Source organism: Anser cygnoides, unplaced genomic scaffold, assembly GCF_040182565.1.
Source record: "Anser cygnoides isolate HZ-2024a breed goose unplaced genomic scaffold, Taihu_goose_T2T_genome scaffold_45_1, whole genome shotgun sequence".
Lineage (NCBI taxonomy): Eukaryota > Metazoa > Chordata > Aves > Anseriformes > Anatidae > Anser > Anser cygnoides.
In genome coordinates, this window is record NW_027103069.1 from 696,623 (window position 1) to 714,428 (window position 17,806).

Sequence of the window (17,806 nt, forward strand, 5' to 3'; positions counted from 1 at the left end):
TGGAGCGGCTGCAGGAGCTGGAGCCGGAACGGCTGCAGGAGCTGGAGCGGCTGCAGGAGCTGGAGCTGGAGCGGCTGCAGGAGCTGGAGCGGCTGCAGGAGCTGGAGCTGGAGCGGCTGCAGGAGCTGGAGCTAGGTTGCTAGTAGCATCAATTGCAGCTCGATAGGCACAAGCCAGACCCCAGCACGCTACAGTCATTTGTGTCACTTTGGAACTGCCAGAGTCATGACACCTTTTTTTCAAGCATTCTGCCAGCTTTTTAGGATTTTGCAGTTGTTCAGGGGTGAATGTCCAAAACACTGGAGGTGCCCACTGCTCTAGAAACCTGGCCATATCCTCCCACACTCCCTGCCACTCGCAACTATCCCGCCTCAAGACAGATCTCCGGATGAGATTCCTAAGTAGTTGTTTAACCCTCCACAAAATCTGAAGCGCATTCAGGAGACATAACAACAAGAGCAGGCTGGTCTGAGTACCCTAAGGATATTCAACATCTCGGAGAACCACCGTAACTAGCTCGGGGGATAAGAGGGTGGTGGTGAAGGAGAAAGGGAGAGTGAACAGGTAGGGAAACATGTCTTCCCCTGTCCCCTTCACAGATTGGCTCCCTAACGAAAACAGGCAATAGGTGTAATTGCTAATAGTTTCCGAGATATGGGTTCCAAAGTATAGAGTCGACATCAGTGCTGAGTACAAATACCAGGTTAAAGTCGTGACCAGATATTTCATCATTTCATAAGCCATTGCTACACCGCACAGTACCATAACAATCTTAAACCAGGGCCCGGAAAGGATAAACAGTGCAACAGGGAGCACATACAGAAAGTAACGCACCATAAAACTCAATTTGGAATACAGGTACAGCAGACTGGAGATTAAGGCAATCAACATCGTGACTAGCAACTATTAAGCAGGTCCAATACTTATACCAATTTTAGTTTAACACACTCTGGTCAGATTTGTCGATATCTCAACCCTTCGGGCCCCACGTTGGGCGCCAAAAGGACTGTTGTGGTTTAACCCGGCTGGCAGCTAAACACCACACAGCCGTTCGCTCACCCTCCCCCCTCCCTCTCTGGGATGGGGGAGAGAAACGGGAAAGTGAAGCCTGTGAGTTGAGATAAAGACAGTTTATTAAGACAGGAAAATAATAATAACAATAATAATAATAATAGTGATAATGGTAATAGTATTAACAATAATAATGTGTAAGAAAACAAGTGATGCACAATGCAATTGCTCACCACCCGCTGACCGATGCCCAGCCTATTCCCGAGCAGCCGGCCCCCCCACCCCGGCCAGCCACCCCTATATATTGTTTAGCATGACGTCAGATGGTATGGAATACCCCTTTGGCCAGTTTGGGTCAGCTGTCCTGGGTCTGTCCCCTCCCAGCTCCTGCTGCACCCCCAGCCTGCTCGCTGGCAGGACAGAGCAAGAAGCCGAAAAGTCCTTGGCCTGGTGTAAACACTGCTCTGCAACAATTAAAACATCAACATGTTATCAGCGCTCTTCTCATCCTAATCCAAAACATAGCACCCTACCAGCTACTATGAGCTACTTAACTCTGTCCTAACTGGAACCAGGACAGATATCCACCCCTTATTCCATACCATTTATGTCATGCTCAGGTTACACTCTGTCCAATACATTCTAATTAATCACCATTTTCATCTATGATATATAGCAATCATGGTAGTGATGATATACATTATTATATAATAATTAACATACTACAATTCAACTCATGGGCTATTCTCACCCAGTATCAAATCCCCTTGAGGTACACACCGGACCTCCCCATTCTTTTGCATTACCCACCAAGTGCATCCAGGTCCCTGAGCAAAAGCAATTCCACGAATGGGTTTGCCTTTTCCTGAGGCAGGAGTAGCCCAGACTGTTTTACCCAGCATGTTTCTTACATGCACTACAGGAACTTTATCCCCTTCTACAGTGCGTAACAGGTTTGATTGGGCAGGTCCAGCTCGGTTGGCAGATCCCCTAGTATTGACTAACCAGGTGGCCTTTGCCAAATGTGTATCCCAATTTTTGAATGTCCCAGCACCCATTGCTTTCAGTGTAGTCTTCAACAGTCCATTGTATCGTTCAACTTTTCCAGAGGCTGGTGCATGATAGGGGATGTGATACACCCACTCAATACCATGTTCTTTGGCCCAAGTGTCTATAAGGTTGTTTCGGAAATGAGTCCCGTTGTCTGACTCAATTCTCTCTGGGGTGCCATGTCGCCATAAGACTTGCTTTTCAAGGCCCAGGGTAGTGTTCTGGGCGGTGGCATGGGGCACAGGATATGTTTCCAGCCATCCGGTGGTTGCTTCCACCATTGTAAGTACGTGGCGCTTGCCGTTGCGGGTTTGAGGGAGTGTGATGTAATCAATCTGCCAGGCCTCTCCATATTTATATTTCAGCCATCGTCCTCCATACCAAAGAGGTTTTGACCGTTTGGCTTGCTTGATTGCAGCACATGTTTCACAGTCATGAATAACCTGTGCTATAGTGTCCATGGTCAGGTCCACCCCTCGATCGCGAGCCCATCTGTATGTTGCATCTCTACCTTGATGGCCTGAGGTGTCATGGGCCCATCGGGCTATAAATAATTCACCTTTATGTTGCCAGTCCAGGTCCACCTGAGCCACTTCAATCTTAGCAGCCTGATCCACCTGCTGGTTGTTTTGGTGTTCTTCAGTAGCCCAATCCTTGGGCATGTGAGCATCTACATGGCGTACCTTTACAACCAGGTTCTCTACCCGGGCAGCAATATCTTGCCACAATGCCGCAGCCCAGATGGGCTTGCCCCTGCGCTGCCAGTTGTTCTGCTTCCATTGCTGTAACCACCCCCACAGGGCATTTGGTACCATCCATGAATCAGTATAGAGATAGAGAATTGGCCACTTTTCTCGTTCAGCAATATCTAAAGCCAGCTGAATGGCTTTTACTTCTGCAAACTGACTCGATTCACCTTCTCCCTCAGCAGCTTCTGCAACTCGTCGTGTAGGACTCCATACAGCAGCTTTCCATCGCCGATGCTTTCCCACAATACGACAGGACCCGTCAGTGAACAAGGCATATTTCTTCTCATTTTCCGGTAGCTTGTTGTACAGGGGGGCTTCTTCAGCACGAACCACCTCCTCCTCTGATGATATCCCAAAGTATTTGCCTTCTGGCCAGTCCATAATCACCTCCAAGATTCCTGGGCGACTGGGGTTTCCTATTCGAGCCCACTGAGTAATCAGTGCAACCCACTTGCTCCATGTAGCATCAGTTGCATGATGCGTAGAGGGGACCCTTCCTTTGAACATCCAGCCTAGTACCGGCAGTCGGGGTGCCAGGAGGAGCTGCGCTTCAGTACCGACCACTTCCGAAGCAGATCGAACTCCTTCATATGCTGCCAATATCTCCTTTTCAGTTGGAGTATAGCGGGCTTCAGATCCTCTGTATCCCCGACTCCAAAACCCCAGGGGTCGACCTCGAGTTTCCCCAGGTTCTTTCTGCCAGAGGCTCCAGGTGGGACCATTCTCTCCGGCTGCGGTGTAGAGCACATTCTTTACATCTGGTCCTGTTCGGACTGGCCCGAGGGCTACTGCATGAACTATTTCCTGCTTAATTTGTTCAAAGGCTTGTCGTTGCTCAGGGCCCCATTCAAAAGCATTCTTCTTACGGTTTACTTGGTAGAGCGGGTTTACAATCAGACTGTAATTTGGAATATGCATTCTCCAAAACCCCACGACACCTAGGAAAGTTTGTGTTTCTTTTTTGCTAGTTGGTGGAGACATAGCTGTTATCTTGTTGATCACATCCATTGGGATTTGACGACGTCCATCTTGCCATTTAATTCCTAAAAACTGGATCTCTCGTGCAGGTCCTTTAACTTTATTCTGTTTTATGGCAAAACCGGCCTTCAGAAGGATTTGGACTATTTTCTTCCCTTTCTCGAAAACTTCTTCTGCAGTGTCACCCCACACAATGATGTCATCGATGTACTGCAGGTGTTCAGGAGCTTCCCCCTGCTCCAGCGCAGACTGGATCAGTCCATGGCAAATGGTAGGGCTGTGTTTCCACCCCTGGGGCAGCCGATTCCAAGTATATTGGACTCCCCTCCAAGTGAAAGCAAACTGTGGCCTGCACTGTGCTGCTAGAGGGATGGAGAAAAATGCATTAGCGATATCAATTGTGGCATACCACTTGGCTGCCTTTGATTCCAGTTCATACTGGAGTTCTAGCATGTCCGGCACTGCAGCACTCAGTGGTGGCGTGACTTCGTTCAGGCCACGATAGTCCACTGTTAGTCTCCACTCACCATTAGACTTTCGCACTGGCCATATGGGACTATTAAAAGGTGAATGAGTCTTGCTGATCACTCCTTGGCTCTCCAGTTGACGAATTAGCTTATGGATGGGACTCAGGGAGTCTCGGTTGGTGCGATATTGCCGCCGGTGCACAGTTGTGGTAGCGATCGGCACTTGCTGTTCTTCAACCCTCAGCAACCCCACAACAGAAGGGTCCTCTGAGAGACCGGGCAAGGTAGACAACTGTTTAATGTCCTCTGTCTCCAAAGCAGCTATGCCAAAAGCCCAGCGGAACCCTTTTGGGTCCTTGAAATATCCTCTTCTAAGATAGTCTATGCCAAGGATGCACGGAGCATCTGGGCCAGTCACAATACGGTGCTTTTGCCACTCATTACCGGTTAGACTCACTTCAGCCTCCAATACAGTTAACTGCTGGGATCCCCCCGTCACACCATAAATACAGATGGGCTCTGGCCCTTTATAGCTTGATGGCATTAGAGTACATTGTGCACCGGTGTCTACTAAAGCCTTATACTTCTGTGCGTCTGACGTGCCAGGCCATCGAATCCACACAGTCCAATAAACTCGATTGTCCCTTTCCTCCCCCTGGCTGGAGGCAGGGCCCCTCTAGTCCTGGTCAGAATCTTCATTTCTGTGTTTAAAGGACTGCCTGCTGGAAGTTGGAGCAGCAAACCTTTCAGAGAACTCCTTTTTCCCAATTGTTTTCCTTTGCAATTCACGTACCCGTGCCTCTAGGGTCGCAGTAGATTTTCCATCCCATTTTCTCATGTCCTCTCCATGGTCACGTAGGTAAAACCACAGGGTGGCGCGGTGTGTGTGCCCACCATATTGTCTTCCTTGCATAGATGAACGTTTACCCCTAATAGCTGAGACACTGGTTTGTACAGGTGGGGAGGAAAATAATCTCTCTTCAAGTTGGTGGATCTTTTCAGAAAGTTTCTCCAAGGTATTCTCTTTTAGCTGGTGGACACTGGTTCGTTCAGGTGAAGGGGAAGATAATCTTTCTTCAAGTTGGTGGATCTTTTCAGAAAGTTTCTCCAAAGCATTCTCTTTTAGCTGGTGGACACTGGTTCGTTCAGGTGAAGGGGAAGATAATCTTTCTTCAAGTTGGTGGATCTTTTCAGAAAGTTTCTCTAAAGCATTCTCTTTTAGCTGGTGGACACTGGTTCGTTCAGGTGGAGGGGAAGATAAATTCTCTTTAAGTTGGTGGACCTCTTCAGAGAGTTTCTCCACAGCTGAGACACAGGCCTTTAGGGAAGAGGAGAGATTTCCTTCGTACTGCCGGAGTATTTTAGTCACTTCATTCACTGTGGGATTCTCCTCAGTTTTCCAGGCTAGTATTGCCAATGAGTTGGCATATGATGATGGGGCACTCTGTACAAACTTCCGCCACATGGGTAGTGTACACCGGACTGCATCTGGAGCTGCGGATGTTTGTGCGTCGTCTAGGTCCTTATAAATTACTTCCCGTACGGCCAATTCCCTCAGGTACTGAATTCCCTTCTCCATGGTGGTCCATTTGCTTGGTAAACATACAAGTTCTTCCTTGAAGGGATACCTTTCCTTCACAGCTGACAGGAGACGCCTCCAGAGGCTGCGAGATCGTGCTCCATCTCCAATTGCTTTGTCAATGCATGCGTCCCTAGCAAGGGATCCCAGCCGCCTGGCTTCCTTGCCCTCCAATTCCACATAATTGGCTCCCGTGTCCCAGCACCGGAGCAGCCAGGTGACAAGCTGCTCGCCTATACAGCGACCAAAATCTTTTCGCACATCTCGTAGCTCACGCTAGTATAGAGTCCGGGTAATTACTGTTGATTTTTCGACATCCTCATCCTCATCTTCAGTCTTCTGCACCTTTGATGGCCGGTGTAGAGTCCGGGTAGTTACTGTTGATTTTCCGACATCCTCATCCTCATCTTCAGTCTCCTGCACCTTTGATGGCTGGTATGGAGTCCGGGTAATTACTGTTGATTTTTCGACATCCTCATCCTCATCTTCAGTCTTCTGCACCTTTGATGGCCGGTGTAGAGTCCGGGTAGTTACTGTTGATTTTCCGACATCCTCATCCTCATCTTCAGTCTCCTGCACCTTTGATGGCTGGTATGGAGTCCGGGTAGTTACTGTTGATTTTTCGCCATCCTCATCCTCATCTTCAGTCTCCTGCACCTTTGATGGCCCAGCCTCGTCTTCACTACGCCCAGACTTAGCAGAAGACTGTCTGCGTTTTAAACGACCTGAGCCTCTATACCATTTTTTCACCTTGTCTACAGGGGCAACTTGCACTGCTACAGCTCGTTTCTCTGACCCAGACACAGGGTCTGCCACAGGGGTTGGAATACCCTCTGCGGGGTCAACTTGCACTGCTACAGCTCGTTTCTCTGACCCAGACACAGGGTCTGCCACAGGGGTTGGAATACCCTCTGCGGGGTCAACTTGCACTGCTACAGCTCGTTTCTCTGACCCAGCCACAGGAGTGGGAGCAGCTGCACGAGCTGGGGCAGCTGCAGGAGCTGGAGCGGCTGCAGGGGCTGGAGCTGGAGCGGCTGCAGGAGCTGGAGCTGGAGCGGCTGCAGGAGCCGGAACGGCTGCAGGAGCTGGAGCTGGAGCTGGAGGGGCTGCAGGAGCTGGAGCTGGAGCGGCTGCAGGAGCCGGAACGGCTGCAGGAGCTGGAGCTGGAGCGGCTGCAGGAGCTGGAGCCGGAACGGCTGCAGGAGCTGGAGCGGCTGCAGGAGCTGGAGCTGGAGCGGCTGCAGGAGCCGGAACGGCTGCAGGAGCTGGAGCTGGAGCGGCTGCAGGAGCTGGAGCCGGAACGGCTGCAGGAGCTGGAGCGGCTGCAGGAGCTGGAGCTGGAGCGGCTGCAGGAGCTGGAGCGGCTGCAGGAGCTGGAGCTGGAGCGGCTGCAGGAGCTGGAGCTAGGTTGCTAGTAGCATCAATTGCAGCTCGATAGGCACAAGCCAGACCCCAGCACGCTACAGTCATTTGTGTCACTTTGGAACTGCCAGAGTCATGACACCTTTTTTTCAAGCATTCTGCCAGCTTTTTAGGATTTTGCAGTTGTTCAGGGGTGAATGTCCAAAACACTGGAGGTGCCCACTGCTCTAGAAACCTGGCCATATCCTCCCACACTCCCTGCCACTCGCAACTATCCCGCCTCAAGACAGATCTCCGGATGAGATTCCTAAGTAGTTGTTTAACCCTCCACAAAATCTGAAGCGCATTCAGGAGACATAACAACAAGAGCAGGCTGGTCTGAGTACCCTAAGGATATTCAACATCTCGGAGAACCACCGTAACTAGCTCGGGGGATAAGAGGGTGGTGGTGAAGGAGAAAGGGAGAGTGAACAGGTAGGGAAACATGTCTTCCCCTGTCCCCTTCACAGATTGGCTCCCTAACGAAAACAGGCAATAGGTGTAATTGCTAATAGTTTCCGAGATATGGGTTCCAAAGTATAGAGTCGACATCAGTGCTGAGTACAAATACCAGGTTAAAGTCGTGACCAGATATTTCATCATTTCATAAGCCATTGCTACACCGCACAGTACCATAACAATCTTAAACCAGGGCCCGGAAAGGATAAACAGTGCAACAGGGAGCACATACAGAAAGTAACGCACCATAAAACTCAATTTGGAATACAGGTACAGCAGACTGGAGATTAAGGCAATCAACATCGTGACTAGCAACTATTAAGCAGGTCCAATACTTATACCAATTTTAGTTTAACACACTCTGGTCAGATTTGTCGATATCTCAACCCTTCGGGCCCCACGTTGGGCGCCAAAAGGACTGTTGTGGTTTAACCCGGCTGGCAGCTAAACACCACACAGCCGTTCGCTCACCCTCCCCCCTCCCTCTCTGGGATGGGGGAGAGAAACGGGAAAGTGAAGCCTGTGAGTTGAGATAAAGACAGTTTATTAAGACAGGAAAATAATAATAACAATAATAATAATAATAGTGATAATGGTAATAGTATTAACAATAATAATGTGTAAGAAAACAAGTGATGCACAATGCAATTGCTCACCACCCGCTGACCGATGCCCAGCCTATTCCCGAGCAGCCGGCCCCCCCACCCCAGCCAGCCACCCCTATATATTGTTTAGCATGACGTCAGATGGTATGGAATACCCCTTTGGCCAGTTTGGGTCAGCTGTCCTGGGTCTGTCCCCTCCCAGCTCCTGCTGCACCCCCAGCCTGCTCGCTGGCAGGACAGAGCAAGAAGCCGAAAAGTCCTTGGCCTGGTGTAAACACTGCTCTGCAACAATTAAAACATCAACATGTTATCAGCGCTCTTCTCATCCTAATCCAAAACATAGCACCCTACCAGCTACTATGAGCTACTTAACTCTGTCCTAACTGGAACCAGGACACATGATTTTTCACATATGATGGAGAGTGGCTTGGCGAATGCATCATCCCATTCCCTCAGGACCCTGAGATGCATGTCATCAAGCCCCATAGACGTGTAGTTAAGTTGCGTCAGGAGGTCCCAAACTTGCTATTTGCTTATAGTGGGAGGTACTCTGTTCACCCCCGCCTAGATGTTTGGGTACTCGAGAGACATGGGAAGCTAGACCACTAGTGAAGACCGAGGCAAAGTTAAGTACCTCTGCTTTCTCCACATCTGCTGTTACCTGTTCTCCATCTTCTTTTGTCAGAGGCGATACACTTTCCTTAGTCTTTCTTTTGCAGCCAACGTACCTGTAGAACACCTTCTTGTTATTCTTTGCATCCTTTGCCAAGCTCAGTTCCATCCATGCCTTGGGTTTTCTGATCCCATCCCTGCACATCCGGACAGCGTTTCTGTACTCTTCCCAGAGCACATGGTCCTGTTTCCACTGTCTGTGCGTTTCCTTCTTATGCCTAAGTTTGACCAGCAGCTCCTTGTTTAACCATGCCAGATATCCACCAGTGGTGGCCAATAGGTCCACTTCTATTTCCATAATTTCTTATGATAGCGTAATTGGTAGTTTCAACTGTAATAATAGTTTTACATTGTCCAGTCAGATTCCAGGAACCTACATACGATCGCTGGGCAGCATTCTCTCTACTTCTATTGAGCATGCCCATGACAGAGTTTCTCTCTCAATAGGATACACAGGGAGAGAGGGAAACTGTGACTGGGAGAAGATACTAGCATTGCTCGTATTTGCTAATTGCCATACATCTGTCTTGTGCAATGTGAGTGGTATAGCATAGATAGGAGTTCTGTCATGTGCCAAGACAAGTACATGGGTACACACCCAACAAGATGATATAGTCGCAAAATGGGTTAAGTTTAAAGCTAACTGAACTATAGAATTCTATGTCCAAGAAGTCGAAACATAGGTCAGCTCTTTTAAGGAAAATATAACCAAAATAGAAATCATTTTGTCCTTTTAAACAACAATTTCAAGTCCTCAGTACGTTCAACTTGCCACGAAATCTCTTGTGTTTCTCCTGATGGTAGGCCTCGCTTCTCTTCTTCTGGTGCTGCTTTTATACAAGTATAGTGAATCCACGATTTGATCACTTCTACTTTGATTGCAGTGTAGGTGTGGAGCAAGATGGTATAGGGTCCTTTCCACTTTTCCTTTGGAGGCCCATCTTTCCACTTTCGGATCAGCACCTGATGGCCAGGTCTGAATGGGTATACCGGAATGTCCAATGGAATCAGTAGTCGCTCCTATGCATATCTATGGAGAGAGGACAACACAGCAGACAAAGACAGCAAATATTGCCTGACTCAACCTTCCCCTCTTATATGCATTTGACTCCCTTCTGTCAGTAATTCATTTACAGGGTACGGTTTGCCAGGGGGGTTGGACTAGATGATCTTCAGAGGTCCCTTCCAACCTTGACCATTCTGTGATTCTGTGATGTCATTTACCTGGACTTCTGTAAGGCTTTTGACACGGTCCTGCATGACATACTAATCTCTAAATTGGAAAGATATGTATTTGAAGGGTGGACCATCCGGTGGATAAGGAATTGGCTTGATGGCTGCACCTAGAGAGTAGTGGACAATGTTTCTATGTCCAAGTGGAGGCCGGTGACGAGTGGTGTCCCTCAGGGGTCTGTCTTGGGAAAGGTGCTTTTCAATATCTTCATCAATGACAGATAATGGGACTGAGTGCACCCTCAGCAAGTTTGCAGATGACACCAAGATGAGTAGTGCAGTTGATACAACAGAAGGAAGGGATGCCATCCAAAGGGACCCAGACAAACTGGAGAAGTGGTCCCATGTGAGCTGCATGAGGTTCAACAAGTCCAAGTGCAAGGTGCTGCACCTGGGCTGGGGCAATCTGAGACATGAATACAGATTGGGAGAAGAACTCATTGAGAGCAGCCCTGCAGAGAGAGACTTGGGGGTTCTCATGGACAAAAGGCTCAACATCTCGGGAACTGGACCTACGTGAACCTAATGAGGTTCAACAAGTGAAAGGTGCTGCACGTGGGTTGGGGCAATCCCAGACATGAGTACAGACTGGGAGAAGAACCCATTGAGAGCAGCCCTGCAGAGAAGGACTTAGGGGTTCTCATGGACAAAAGGCTCAACATGAGCCAGCAGCATGCGCTTGCAACCCAGAAGGCCAACTGCATCCTGGGCTGCATCAAAAAAAGGCGTGGCCAGCAGGTCGAGGGAGGTGATTTTCCCCCTCTACTCTGTCCTTGTGAGGTCCCACTTGGAGTACTTTATCCAGCTCTGGGGCCCCCAGCACAAGAAGGATGTGGACCTGTTAGAACGAGTCCAGAGGAGGACCACAAAGATGATCAGAGGGCTGGAGTACCTCTCCTACAAAGAAAGGCTGAGAGAGCTGGGGTTGTGCAGCCTAAAGAGAAGGCTCCAGGGTGACCTCATTGCAACCTTTCAATACTTAAAGGGGACTTATAAGAAAGATGGAGAGCGACTCTTTGCTTAGTCAGATAATGGCAGGACAAGTGGGAATGGTTTTAAACTAAAAGAGAGGATATTTAGATTAGAGGTTAGGAGGAAATTCTTCACTCAGAGGGTGGTGAGGCACTGGAACAGGTCTCCCAGAGGGGTTGTGGTTGCCCTATCCCTGGAGGGGTTCAAGACCAGGTTAGATGAGGCCCTGAGCAACCTGTTCTAGTGGGTGGCATCCCTGCCTATGGCAAGGGGATTGGAACTAGATGGTCTTTAAGGTCCCTTCCAACCCAAGCCATTCTGTACTTGGTTTGCGATAGTTTGCATTTCAGTTCCACAGAATCACACATCACAGAATGTTAGGGATTGGAAGGGCCCTTGAAAGACCATCTACTCCAATCCCCCTGACGGAGCAGGAACACCTAAATCACGTCACACAGGAAAGCATCCAGTCAGGTTTTGAATGTCTCCAGAGAAGAAGACTCCACAACCCCTCAGGGAAGCCTGTTCCAGTATTCTGTCACCCTCAACGTAAAAAAGTTTTGTCTCATATTTAAGCAGAACCTCCTGTGTTCCAGCTTAAACCCACTGGCCCTGGTCCTATCATTGGATGTCACTGAGAAGAGCCTGGCCCCATCCTCCTGACACTCACCCTTTACATATTTATAAACATTAATAAGGTCACCCCTCAGTCTCCTCTTCTCCAAGCTAAAGAGACCCATCTCCCTCAGCCTTTCCTCATAAGGGAGATGCTCCACTCCCTTAATCATCCTTGTGGCTCTGAGATGGATGCTCTCAAGCAGTTCCCTGTCCTTCTTGAACTGAGGGGCCCAGAACTGGACGCAATATTCCAGATGCGGTCTCACCAGGGCAGAGTAGAGGGGAAGAACCTCTCTCGACCTACTAACCACACCCCTCCTGATACACCCCAGGATGCCATTGGCCTTCTTGGCCACGAGGGCACACTGTTGGCTCATGGTCATTCCGCTGTCCACAAGGACCCCCAGGTTCCTTTCCCCTTCACTACTCTCCAGCAGGGCAGTCCCTAACTTATACTGATGTCTGGGGTTGTTCTTGCCCAGATGCAGGACTATACACTTGCCCTCATTATATTTCATTAAGTTTCTCCCCGCCCAACTCTCCAACCTGTCGAGGTCCCACTGGATGGCAGCACAGCCTTCTGGCATGTCAGCCACTCCTCCCAGTTTAGTGTCATCAGCAAACTTGCTGATGGCACACTCTATTCCCTCATCCAAGTCACTGATGAATATATTGAACAATGCTGGTCCCAGTACCGACCCTTGAGGGACTCCACTAGATATAAGACTCCAACTCGACTCCGTCCCATTGACCACAACCCTCTGGCTTCTTCCCTTCAGCCAGTTTACAGTCCACCTCACTACCTGATCATCCAGACCACACTTCCTCAGTTTAGCTGCGAGGATGCTGTGGGAGATGGTGTCAAAGGCTTTACTGAAATCAAGATAGACCACGTGCACTGCTTTGCTATAATCTATCCTCCTGGTTATATCCTCATAAAAGGCTATCAAGTTGGTCAAGCACGACTTCCCCTTGGTGAAGCCATGTTGACTGCCCCTAATGACACTTTTATCCTTGATATGTCAAGAGACGATGCCAAGGATAAGTTGTTCCATCACCTTACCAGGGATGGAGGTGAGGCTGACCGGTCTATAGTTACCTGGGTCCTCCTTGCCCTTTTTGAAAACCAGAGTGACATTTGCTTTCCTCCAGTCCTCAGGCACCTCTCCCGATGCCCACGACTTACCAAAGATGATGGAGAATGGCCTAACAATGACTTCTGCCAGCTCCCTCAGCACCCATGGGTGCATCCCATCAGGACTCGTGGACTTATGGATGTCCAGCTTGCTTAATCGGTCCTTAACCCAGTCCTCATCAACCGAGGCAAACTCCTCCTTTATCCCGAGTTCCTCTCGGGACTCAGGGGTACGGGGCTCCTCAGGACAGCCTCTGGCATTATAGACAGAGACAAAGAAGGTATTCAGTAACTCCGCTTTCTCTTTATCTTCTGTCACCAGGGCACACACCTCATTCATCAGTGGGCCTACATTGCCTCTAGTGTTAGTTTTATCCACAATGTATTTGAAGAATCCCTTTCTGTTGTCCTTCACCCCTCTCACAAGGTAAGGAGGCATTAGCATTCCTAGTTGCCTCCCTACATCCTCTGACAACAGCCTTATATTCCTCCCAAGTGGCCAGCCCCTTCTTCCATGATCTGTAGACTCTCCTCTTCCACTTGAGTTTGCCCAGCAGTTCCCTGTTTAACCATGCAGGTCTCCTGGCTCTTTTTCCTGACTGTTGGGATGCTCTGTTCTTGAGCTCGGAAGAAGCAGTCATTGAAAGCTAACCAGCTATCTTGGGCTCTTTTTCTTTCAAATATCTTGTCCCATGGGGTTTCCCCTAGCAAATGCTTGAAAAGGCCAAAGCCGACTGTACTGAAGTCCAGGGTTGCGATTCTGCTCGGTATTCTGTTCCTGCCACATGAGATCCTAAACTCCACCATCTCATGGTCGCTGCAACCAAGTCTGCCTTCAGCCTTCACCGCTTCAACCAGCCCCTCCTTGTTAGTGAGGACAAGATCCAGCAGCGCTCCTCTCCTAGTTGGCACATCCACCATTTGCATCAGGAAGTTATCATCAATACACTGAAGGAACATCTTGGACTGCGGATGGCTGGCTGAGTAGGCCTTCCAGAAAATGTCAGGGTAGTTGAAATCCCCCACAATAACCAGGGCCTGTGTTCTCGAGGCTGCTATCAGCTGCCTGTAGAAGGCCTCGTCAACTTCCTCATTGTGATCTGGTGGCTTGTAATAGACACCCACAACAGTATCCCCCATGCCAGCCTACCCCTTAATTCTCACCCACAGACTCTCAACTCGCTCCTCATCCACCCCTGAACAGTACTCAATACAATATAGATGCTCTCTCACATAAAGAGAAACTCCGCCACCTCGCCTTGCTGGCCTGTCTGTTCTGAGAAGGACATACCCATCCATGACCACATTCCAGTCATGTGAGCTGTCCCACCATGTCTCTGTAATTGTCACGAGATCATAATCTCCTGACCAAACATGGATTTCTAACTCCTTGTCCTGGTTTTAGCTAGGATAGAGTTAATTTTCCTCCTAGTAGCTGGTAGGGTGCTATGTTTTGGGTTAGGATGAGAAGAGCGCTGATAACATGCTGATGTTTTAATTGTTGCAGAGCAGTGCTTACACCAAGCCAAGGACTTTTCAGCTTCTCGCTCTGTCCTGCCAGCGAGCAGGCTAGGGGTGCAGCAGGAGCTGGGAGGGGACAGACCCAGGACAGCTGACCCAAACTGGCCAAAGGGGTATTCCATACCATCTGACGTCATGCTAAACAATATATAGGGGTGGCTGGCCGGGGTGGGGGGGCCGGCTGCTCGGGGATAGGCTGGGCATCGGTCAACGGGTGGCGAGCAATTGCATTGTGCATCACTTGTTTCGTACACATTACTATTAGTAGTACTATTATCATTATTATTATTATTTTCCTGTCTTAATAAACTGTCTTTATCTCAACTCACAGGCTTCACTTTCCCGTTTCTCTCCCCCACCCCAGAGAGGGAGGGGGGAGGGTGAGCGAATGGCTGTGTGGTGTTAAACCACAATACTCTTCTTGCTTATTCCCCATGCTACATGCATTGATGTACAGGCACTTCAGGGAGCTGAGCACACCGATTTCACCCTAGGGGGGTGGGAGGCCTCCCAGTCTTCCTCACTGTTAGAGTGCTGCCCCACCTTTGCAAGCCCAGCTTCTTCCCCATTCCCCTTCGGATCTAGTTTAAAGCTTTCCAAATGAGCCCTGCTAATTCCTGTCCCAGAATCCTTCTGCCCCTGTGAGATAAACCTTTCCCGTGTATTACTGTCAGGACTGGTGTCTTATAAAACTAGCCATTATCAAAAACCCAAAGCCCTGCCTGTAGCACCAGTCACATAGCCAATCATTCATGGACCGGATCCTTCTATTCTGTCCCACATCATCACCCCAGAATGGAAGGAGGGAAGAGAAAATGACTTGTGCACCAGACTCTTTCACCAACCACCGTCCCAAGGCCTTGAAATCTTTCTTCATTCCCCTCAGACTACAGGATGCAGCTTCCTCCCCACCTATCTGGAAGATCAGTAGTGGGTAGTAGCCTGTGGAGCGCACCAAGTTGGGGAGTATCCTGGTGATATCCCTGATCTGGGCTCCAGGTAGACTACAGACTTCCCTTCGATGAGGGTCAGCTCTGCATACTGGGCCCTCTGTTCCTCTCAGAAGGGAATCTCCTACTACAATTACCCTTCTTTCTTTCTTTTCGGAGGCAGTCTTGAGGCATGGTGTCAACTGCCTCTTCTAATGTGACCTCATAGGCAGGACTTCCACCACATCCTCACCTAGCTCTCCTTCAAGATCCAGGGCCTCAAACCTATTATGGAGGGGCACCTGGGGAAGCGAGGTAGGTAGGTAGGGGGGTTGCCTGCGGGGCCGAACCGGGACTCGCTTCCAACCCTCCTCATATTTTTGGTCCCCTCTCTCTGCCTGACAGCGACAGGGCAGGGGCTCCACCACCCTCTGGAGGGCATCCCCGGCACCCTTCTCTCTGGCACACCAAGGACTTACTCCACCAGTCAATCTTCTGCTCACACACCCTGCTGCTCCATAGTCTCTCCACCTCTTCCTTGAGCTCAGCCACCATGGTGAGCAGACCTTCCACCTGAGAACAGGTAGTTTCCCTGCTGCCCTCCCCTGGCAGCGGCAGGCTCAGGCGCTCCCTGCAGCCAGAGGCCTGAACAGCCCTGTTGCTGGTCAGGCCCAGACCCTCCGTCTGGGTCACCACAGTCTTTTTGGAGTGAGTTCTCTGCCTAGTGAACACCATGATAGGTGTGCGATCTCGCAGACTGCCAAGAGTTGGTGCAGAGCTCCCGCGCCCTGCCGCGCCAGCTGCACACCAGTGTGCACGTGCTGCTGACTCCTCCCTGCTCGTGGTGGGCAGCAACTAGTCATTGCTCTCCTGGAGGCTTTTTCTAGGCAGAGGGCATGGGCACAGTTGCCATTGCCCTGGTAACGTCCACTCCCTGTCAGCCTCTCTTCCTAGAGCTGGTGGGTGCTGCCTGGTCATGCTGCTGTCCCGGGCCACCCCTGGCGAAGCAAGGGCCCAAAATCCCCCTGTAACTCGCGATCAGGTGCTGTGGCTGCGGCTGCGCCAGCTCCGAGGCGGCCGACCTTGACTACTCATTTTGTCTAGCTGTTTGGAAAAGTAGGCCACTGGTGTTTTCCAGCTTCCCAACATCTGGGTCATCACACTGGCTGCCACCTTGCTTGTTTCATGAACAAACAATTGAAAGAGTTTTTCCAGGTTTGGCAGCCCTAGTGTAGTCCCAAAGCTGGGAAAAAACAAGGAAACCTTGAAGAAAACAGGGAGGCCTGTAACTTGTGTAGTCTTTCTATAGCTTGTGTAGTCTTTTAGCTGAGAAAATAAGGAAAGAAAGACAACACTAGGGATGGGAATGACATTAGGGCCCTCTTTATATCATCAAATCCTTTACAGCACTCAGCAGTCCACTCCAACATATTTTCTGATCCCTTTGTTGCTTCATACAGAGGCTTTGTTATTAGTCCAAATTTGGGGATACAGATTCGACAAAAACCTGCCATCCCTAGGAATCCTCACAATTGCTTTTTGGTTTGGGGGACAGCAATTAGCCATATAGCTTCTTTTCGCTCTGGACCTAATGCTCACTGTCCTTGAAAAATATCAAACCCCAGCTACTGCACTTTCTGCTGGGCTATCTGGGCCTTTTTCTGGGATACTTGGTATCTGGCTGTTCCCAGGTAATTTAACAAGCTGATAGTCAATTGTACACATTTTTATTTGGTTGGGGCTCCTAGCAACAAATCATTGACATAGTGCAATAATGACCCTTCATTCTTGCTTTGCCAGTTATTTAAATCTGCCCCCACAGCAATCCCAAATAACATGGGGCTGTTCTTGAATTCTTATGGTAGTACTGTCCAGCACATTTGGTCTTTTTCCCTGTCGTGGGGTTTTACCACTCAAAAGCAAATACAGTCGGACTATCAGGCTCCAGGGGTATACAAAAGAAGGCGTTTTTAAGATCCAACACTGTAAAGTAAGAGTCTCTTTAAGATTGTGCTGTTTGAAGGGTGTACGGATTCAGCTCTGCTGTGTGGATGTCTTAAGTTATTTTGTTTATGGCTCACAAATCTTGCACAAACCTATATTCACTGCTATTCGGTTTCTTTACTGGGAGTGTTGGCGTGTTAAAACTAGATTGACATTCACGGATTAGCCCATAAGATAGGAAGTTGTCTATTAGAGGTTCCAGCCCCTTCCTTGCTGTAAGGCTAATTGGATATTGTGGCACCTGTACAGGTATAGCTCCTAGTTTTAGCTCAACCAGAACTGGAAGCGAATTTTTTGCTCTCACAGGCTGTATTCCTTCTGTGAGTCAGCACAGGCAAGCAACAGGAACAACCACAGACTCGCAGCTAAAATGCAAAGAGTAGATTTATTCTTGTTACTTAGCCAACCGGGGGATCCCCAAAG

At 49.3% G+C, this 17,806-nt stretch overlaps 1 protein-coding gene and 1 pseudogene across 3 annotated transcripts in view; one reads left to right on the forward strand and one right to left on the reverse strand.

Annotated features, from left to right (window-relative positions):
• Positions 1-17,806, forward strand: part of LOC136789440 (BDNF/NT-3 growth factors receptor-like) — a 153,704-nt pseudogene that overhangs the window by 65,428 nt on the left and 70,470 nt on the right.
• Positions 1,116-17,806, reverse strand: part of LOC136789445 (uncharacterized) — a 145,715-nt gene continuing 129,024 nt past the window's right edge. For all 3 annotated transcript variants that reach the window (XM_066989512.1, XM_066989511.1, XM_066989510.1), the window contains one exon: positions 1,116-10,001. In XM_066989512.1, the coding sequence (XP_066845613.1) occupies positions 1,746-4,799 (3,054 nt within the window). In that variant the 5' untranslated portion in view covers positions 4,800-10,001 and the 3' untranslated portion in view covers positions 1,116-1,745. The remainder of the gene's footprint in view (positions 10,002-17,806) is intronic.